Source organism: Condylura cristata, unplaced genomic scaffold, assembly GCF_000260355.1.
Source record: "Condylura cristata isolate star-nosed mole 26May11 unplaced genomic scaffold, ConCri1.0 scaffold00029, whole genome shotgun sequence".
NCBI classification, from domain to species: Eukaryota; Metazoa; Chordata; class Mammalia; order Eulipotyphla; family Talpidae; genus Condylura; species Condylura cristata.
In genome coordinates, this window is record NW_004567130.1 from 15,773,867 (window position 1) to 15,782,139 (window position 8,273).

The following is an 8,273-nucleotide window of genomic DNA, read 5'->3' on the forward strand; positions in this document are numbered from 1 at the left end:
AGAGATGTTACTGCTTATATCACTTTCATTTTTCACAGAATTCCTTGCACCTAAAAACAAAGTTTGGAATAATAATTTAGCTGGTGATTCAGCACAGACTATCTATTAAATATAAAATATTTGATATTTAAACTTTTCCGTTATTGTACAAAACTTTTCAGGAAAGGCCACCTGGGCTTTTTTTTTTCTCCAGCTTTTAGTAAGACAGATTCACATATCATAAAGTTCACCCTTTTAAGTTGTACAATTCAGTATTTTTATTCACAGAGTTGTACCACTTCTTAGCAAATCAACTCTCCTCTCTCCCCAGCAACTACTAAACTACTTTCTATATTTATGAAATGACCTGTTTTCCATTTTATAAAAGTAGAATCATAAAATAGGTAATCTTTTATATTTGATTTCTTTCATTTAACATATTTTCAGGATTCATTCATGTCATAGCATGTATTTCTCTTTTTGTGGTTAAGTAAAATATTTCTTTGAGTACACCACGTTTTAACTACCAGTTCATTAGTGAAATTGATATGGATGGCATCTGAATAATACTGCTATGAAAATTTGTGCACAAATTTTTGTGTTTTCAGTTATTATATCTAGCAGTGGGATTGATTCCTGGGTCTATGACGAGTGAGTGGATCAGTGATGAATTAGCTTTGGAACTCTGAGCAGGTCATTGCCCAGAATATTTCTAGGCACATGTTTTATGTACCTAAATTGAAGACATCACATCAGGTCATTTACAAGTCTTAATTCTGTAATTTCATTGTTACAGTCTATTTTTTTTTTTTAATGCTTTATAATTCAGTGGTCAGCAGCTCTGGCTATCCATTTAATCCAGTATTTAAATGATTAGCTGGATAAGAATGACTATTTGACTTTTTAAAAGAGATTGTGTGACCAAGATTCTAAAAGTCAAAATATTTATTATTTGGCTCTTTACAGAAATGTATTGACCCCTTCTGTAGTTTATTAAATTTTTGGAATGTATATAAGAGCTATAGACAAAAATGACAGTTACATTTTGTTTATCTAAAATATTTATCTTCACTAATAACTAATGCTTTGGTTTATTCAGTTATATACACACACACACTGCTGAAAAGGTTTACTGCTAGATGAACTTTCACTGAGTAAAATTACCATGGAAAAAGCACAACAAACAAAACACTGAGACAACCAAAAAGCTCTCTCACGTCCCTTCTAGTTACTCCAGTGGTAACCACTATTCTGGCTTAGAACAACATAGTTTTGCCTATTTTTGAATTGAATCATGTAATTTATAGGGATTTTTTTTTAATGACTTCTTTTATTTAGTATTGGGATTCATCCATTTTGTTGCTTGGAGTTGGTAGTTTTCTCTTTGCTGTTTAATATTCAGATCATGTGACTCACAATTTATTATCCATTTTACTATTGAGTATTTATTTTCTGTGTGGCGCCATTGTGGGTATTGTTATACCTGTCCTTTGTTAAATATAGATACATTTAATTGGATCATAATGGGGCATGTGCTTGTTAGCTTCGCCAAGGCCTTGTCAGATACTTTTCCTAAAGGGTTTTATCACCAATGTTGTATGAAAAAAGTTCTAGTTACTTCAAAGTCTCACGAATACTTGGTGTTTTCTGTCTTTTCTTTCAGACATTCTGGTGGGTATATGTGGTTATCTTGTTGTCATTTTAATTTCCACATTCCTCTTGATTGAATTCCCCAGCTTATATCATTTAAGAAATCTTTTTGTTTTCTGTTGTTACTGGTTATATATATGGTACTGGACTGGATGGGGCTGGGGGAGGGCAGCCATACTTTGTTGGGTTTAGTCAGTACTGTTCTGGGTTTTGTTGTGAACACTAAGTGAAGTGGCTTTGTGTTGATAAATTAACTATGATTTTGATTTCAGAGGCCCAGCCCAATCCAGCTTTACTCCCCTCCTTTCATATTGGCGCCAATCAAAGACAAGCAGACGGAGCTGGGAGAGACCTTTGGTGAAGCAAGCCAGAAGTACAATGTACTCTTTGTGGGTTACTGTCTATCACATGACCAGCGCTGGCTTTTGGCTTCCTGTACTGACCTCCATGGGGAATTATTAGAGACTTGTATTGTAAATATTGCTTTACCAAACAGGTGAGGAGCCTTGGTATTTATTGTCTGTGTTGATTAATGCTATGACTGGTCTAATTTTTCTGTCTTAACTGCAAGTGGCTACTGAGTGGGTGGATTCTTAGGCATTTTCTTGGTTTTGTCTTACAAAGTGATAACTTTGATTCATGGGGGAATTCCTTCCCCCATTTATTTTTCTAGATCACGGAGAAGTAAAGTATCTGCACGGAAAATTGGACTACAGAAGTTATGGGAATGGTGCATAGGTATTGTCCAAATGACATCTCTGCCCTGGAGAGTTGTGATTGGACGCCTTGGGCGTCTTGGCCACGGGGAGCTTAAGGGTGAGCCATTCCTGGAGCAGTGTGTGCAGGGCAGGGGTGCTGTGTCAGTGGGGAGACTGTAGTGTTGGTAGCAAGAAAAAGAGGTATTTTCTGGTTCTTTCATATATATAGCATAAACCAGTGGTTTTTTAACTTTTCATTAACAGCATAAGTATTTCCCCAAGTTCTTAATCAGATCCTACTATAGAAAACAGAAAAAAAATGTTTTATTAATAGAAAAGTGGTGCTCAGTAAATTAGGGTTTCTAATTATTTGTGTGAGAACATCTTGCACATTCATTCTTTCCTTCATTTGTTTGTATTTTTATTCAGGGTAGTTGTTGGTGAGGAGTTTTTTCTTCCTTCTGTTTTAGTGGCATAATAGCAAGGTGATTCTACAAATTCTACATTGATCCTGTCTAATACTCAAGTTGGAAACTGACAGCACATCTTTAAAAAAAATAAAAGTTAAATTCCCTAATGTCTACCTTATCATAAATTACACACACACACATATATAATGTGATATAATATATATAGTGATATATAATATCAAATATAATCCTTACAGACACTAACTGTAATTTAGTAACACAACTGACCACCTGCAGCTGCCTTCCTTGACATGGAGCCCTACTCATTCACTAGCCTGGTATAATTCCTAAGACAGTTTATACAGGAGCAGTAGGAAAGGCTAAGGTCCTTTTTTTTTTTAAATTGATTGATTGATTGATGCATACAAGAACTGGGGTGTAGGCCCGAGGTACAAAGATGAGAAGATTCACCAGAGACAGAGTGGGGAGCAAAATGGTAGAACTACTGAAATAGACTGCTGAGGGGAGCTGCAGGTGAGACAGGAGAGGTCTGCTGCACCATGTGGGTCAGTTCCCTGGTGAGGGATGGAACTTATGCAACAGTGTGGTGATAGCTTAATAGTGCTGAAAGTTTAACCCCTCCGTCACCAGGGAGGCCCCTAGACCTTTTATAAGCCTTATTAGTTAATGACATATGCATATACATGGGAGTTTTTTTCTAAGGTCTGTATAAAAACTAGATGAATATCACAGATTAGCTTGTTGCTTTTGTGCATTCCAAGTGTGTTTGAGCAGAGTTAGTAAACTCTCTGTAATAACCAGCTAGAAAATATTTTCAACTTTGCAGGCGAGATGGTCACTGTCACAACTATTCACCTCTGCCATTGTGGTGTCAGGCAGCCATAGACAATACCTGGGTCAATGGGTATGACTATTCAATAAAATTTCATTTACAAAAGCAGGTGGTATATAGGCTGTAGCTTGCTGACCAGTCTTCTGACCTCTCTAGTACAGTACGCATACTATTTCTTTATATGAAACTCATATCAGATATTTTCAGAACCCCTGAAATAGAAATCCTGATACAGATATAACTTGCACTTTAGCAAGCACGTGATTGAGTTAGCAGTTAGCATTTAATGACTGTTTATACAAGTGCTATATAAAGTATTATATAAGTGCTTTCTTCAGCATCTATTATACATAAGAAATTTTTAGTAATAAGCCATACTATAGATGGGTAGAAAATACTACTTTTTTCACTTTTTAAAGAATATCATACTTTAATGAATCTTGTATTAGTAGCTCAGAGTCTAATACATTAGGGAATTCATCATTTTATTCTGTCAAGGTACCTTTTAGTCACTCTTTATCTCTTAGAGACTTTGACCTATTCTTAACCCTCAGGAAGAATTAGATGAAATAGAAATGAAGGAGGGGGAATAAAAATACAGCCTACTCACTTACTGTTTCAGAAGATTAAGGCCAGTGCCTTATCTTGTACAATTTCTGGAAGGGGCTTGCTTTCTTAACCTCTGAGAGGAAAGGAATGTATGACTGCAGGACACCATTAAAGAATAAGAAAAAATGGACTTTGGAGGAATAAAAGTACTGAGAATGGCGTTACCGTGCAGGAGATCTGTTTACTAATATATGGTCCCTCCTTTTGGGAATCTGAGGTTTGCACCATATTGCATTTCTGAAGTTCAGTATCAGCTGTATGTCCATAGATCTTAGAGTCAGCTTTATGAATTTTTCACCAGATTTTTGTGACAAAAATCTAAACTTTTTCCTTTCTGTTTTTAAATGCTGACATCACACCTCTTTTTCTGTGGCTTTTAGAAGTATTCTGAAAGTTTGTCTTTATGTTCCTGGCCACTTTTACTTTAGTCTCTTCAGTTTGAGACTTGTGAGGAATATGAAACATTTCCTTTCACCTTTCTCTCAGGGGAGTACAAAATGTCTGAGAGAATCGTGTGGAGCAGGCGGCATTTCACCAGGGTGCGCTGTGGCCAAGGATGCTGTGCGGAGTGCGGCACCTGCCTTGGAGTCAGGAGGTCAGGGGGCTGGCGCCCTCCAGTTCCCAGAGTCATGCGACCTCAGCAGGTCCCTGCGTAGACACAGCACTTCTGTTTGAAGGCAATAGACAGCCATGAGGAAGAAATTAGTGCCACTTTATATTCTGAGCAATCAGTGTGGCATCATTGGGAGGTCTTTACTCACACCCAGTGTTTATCAACTCTTTGGGGCTCACTAAGAAAGAATCCCTTTTGTTTCTGCTGCCGTTACTCACAGAAATAACCCAGCCTACAGCTGTAAGACAAACTGAGCTTTGCCCCCAGATGTACACTGAACTAGAGAGACATGCTTGTGAGGGGCCTGAAAGTCTCAGACATGGAGGAGGAGGGAGGACAGAAGAGCTACACTGGTGCATCCTCACCAAGAAGCTTGAATACCTACATGTACCTGGATGTGTGCTAGACCCCACAGGTCATCTGGAACATCACTGCAGTCTACAGAGTAGTGGGCCTCTGTGTCTGTTCATGAAGTGTAATAGAAACCAAGTAACGTTTACTTTATAGCAAGGATGAGAACCTGTGTAAAGCCATATTCCCTTTAGTGCCCAGTCAAGGAAATTCAATTACAGAAGTAGTAAAATGATGAACCTCATATCAATATGAATTTATGAATATGAATTTCTAAAGAATGTGTTTGACTGTGCTGTTTGACTTCAGATTGGAGTATCCTCCTTGGAGAATGTTCACTACAGACAATCAGCAAACGGCTCAAGGACGTGTGCCGGATGTGTGGAATCTCTGCTGCAGACTCTCCTTCTATCCTTAGTGCCTGCCTGGTTGCCATGGAGCCCCAAGGGTCCTTTGTAGTGATGCCAGGTAACTCTCCACTTGTCTGTTCAGTCCATTCACACTTGTGTACAGGCACCTGTGAAATATCTTTGATACTAATCTTTATAAAATAAGATCATGCTTCGGGTTCAAAATGGAAGTCATTTGGTCATCTCTGAGGGGAGCAGTTTGTGATCGCATTATCTTTGTTGACCACATAACATGGGAGAGAGTGTAAGTTCTAAACGTGACTGAGAGCTCTTAGAGTTATGGCAAGTTACTACTGTTGAACCCCACTTGATGTTAGAGCATAAAGATCACCCTCCAAAAAAGCAAGGTGGAGGTAAGCATGATGTATATTTGAAGGTCTTTTTTGAAGACAGAATCTCTGAGCACACCCGAGAGGGTATTCAGAGTCTCCCCAGTGTTTGAGGCCGGTGGTAAAGCTGAGGGCCCAGCCCTTAGCATGCAGCCTGCCACACAGCGGGCGCTGCACCTGCACATGCCAGTCTGTGGGTGACCAGCACATCGTGGCCACGGTGCTCTAAAAACATTCACAGCTAAGCTGTTTTATAATTCTGTAACTAAGCAGCTTTACACTTTTTAATGCTGTGCTATCCAGATGTTCCTTGTTCCACTCACTCCCTGTAAAGGTCAGTGACGTAGTGGTGTGAGAAGGTGGTCACTTGTCATCAGTCCAGTGGGAGATTGTAATGGCTGCTCCCTGGCCGTTAAGTTAGCTGGTGCTGTATCATCTGGGGAAATGGCATAACTTCTTTTTCCTTCTGTTGTTATCATGAAATGGGAATGAAAGTTCCTATTTTGAAATGGCTGTGATGGCTGAATGGGGCGACACAGAGTTCAGCATGGACTGTGGCAGTAACATTCAGTAAAAATCAGTTCCAAGCATAGGAGCAAAGCAAGTGGGAGATTTATTTAAAAAAATATTGCCTATGTAAACAGTGAACATGTACTTGGTGGTTTCAGTCCAGCTTTATCTTTACCTTCCGAGTATGAAAGGAGGCTTGGCTTACCCTCGCTCTGTGGTCAGAGTCAGTTTGTTCAAGGAGCATTGTAACCAGCAGGGCTCAAATTTAAATGTGTGCCCATCACGGATGGCATTTATCTCAGGTTCCTATCACCCCAGCGCAGATCCTCATAAAACTTATTTCCTGGAGTGTTCACTCGGCATGAAGAAATTTGATACAGGGCTTTTGTCTTTCTGGTTGGTTTCTTAAGATGCCGTCACAATGGGCTCTGTTTTTGGCCGAAGTACTGCACTGAACATGCAGTCGTCTCAGCTCAACACCCCGCAAGATGCTTCTTGTACACACATCTTAGTATTCCCGACGTCGTCAACTATCCAGGTGGCTCCCGCCAACTACCCCAATGAAGATGGGTTTAGCCCCAACAACGGTGAGTGGGAGACTGGGTGATGGTGCTCAGCTTTCTCAGCCAAGCCACACCGGGATGCGGCGTCGGCTGCGCAGGTCTCCCTGCGGGGTGATGGACAATGCAACGAAGAAGGGACTGAAGGTTTGGTTTAGGGGATGGAGTTTATTTTTCTGCATTATGACCAAGACCCAGTAGGTGCTTTATTCTCTTGGATCATTAGCTTTTTCCTATTTTTCATTAAAAGCAAAAAAGTGCCTGCTCAGTCATGTCTTTCACTTGGTTGTCACTCATCCAGTAAATACTTGGTGATCTGATTTGAAATGTATGAAGACCAGCCCTAGGCAACCTGAGGTCACCCCTGTCTGAAGCTAATCACTGAGCATCTGATTCATTGGAAAACAACTCTTATGTACAGCTCCTGATTTGATTATTCAGAATCGATTTTTTTGGTTTGACTATGTGTTAGGATAAATTTTAAGAAATGACTTTATAAACTGTAAAATGCTTAGTATTACACAGTCTGTATGGGGAGGGGTAAAAGAACTCCAAATCTGTGTATCTATGTATCGTAGTATGAATGAGTGAGTGTGTGTGCTTTTGTGTAATACAGATGTTATGATCACAGGGGAAGAACAAATAGGAGAAAAAGAAACAGCTATCAGAAAAATAGTGATGGCAATTGGGTTATGGGTGATGGTTTTCCCCTTTATACTTGCCAGTTTTTTGTTTTTTTTTTTTGTTTTTAACTTGCCAAATGTTTTGCTGTGATTGTACATTAGTTTTACTTTGTGGTAGAGGATTTCTTCATGGGGCATCATCGTCTGACCTGCTGTTGGGCTACAACCTCCAGTTCCAGGGCGAGTTCAAGCCTTGTTACATGCATTAATTCAACTTCCAGTATTTTGATGCTAACTAGATGCATAGATAGAACCTGTTTTCTTGTGGAGTGTCGCTTTTAACTTTGCTTAATAATTAAATTGTTTCTTTGACTGTTTGACCATGTTTTTTACATGCCTTTGGAGGCTGTTCAGAGTGGAGTTTTATATTCTTTTTTCTCCATTTTGTTAATGCCTCGTATTAGGAAATCGCTGCAGAGAATACAAAATGAAAGAACAGTTCGCCGCACTTTGCACCCAGTAGGCACCCATTACTGAGCTGTGCACCCAGTAGGCACCCATTACTGAGCTGTGCACCCAGTAGGCACCCATTACTGAGCTGTGCACCCAGTAGCACCCATTACTGAGCTGTGCACCCAGTAGCACCCATTACTGAGCTGTGCACCCAGCAGGCACCCA

At 39.7% G+C, this 8,273-nt stretch overlaps 1 protein-coding gene across 1 annotated transcript in view; it reads left to right on the top strand.

The window, feature by feature from the left end:
- MED13L (mediator complex subunit 13-like) overlaps positions 1-8,273 on the top strand; it is a 265,044-nt gene that overhangs the window by 247,780 nt on the left and 8,991 nt on the right. Inside the window, exons 24-27 of the mRNA XM_004691010.2 lie at positions 1,902-2,125; positions 2,303-2,445; positions 5,473-5,631; positions 6,823-6,999. Of these exons, the coding sequence (XP_004691067.1) occupies positions 1,902-2,125; positions 2,303-2,445; positions 5,473-5,631; positions 6,823-6,999 (703 nt within the window). The remainder of the gene's footprint in view (positions 1-1,901; positions 2,126-2,302; positions 2,446-5,472; positions 5,632-6,822; positions 7,000-8,273) is intronic.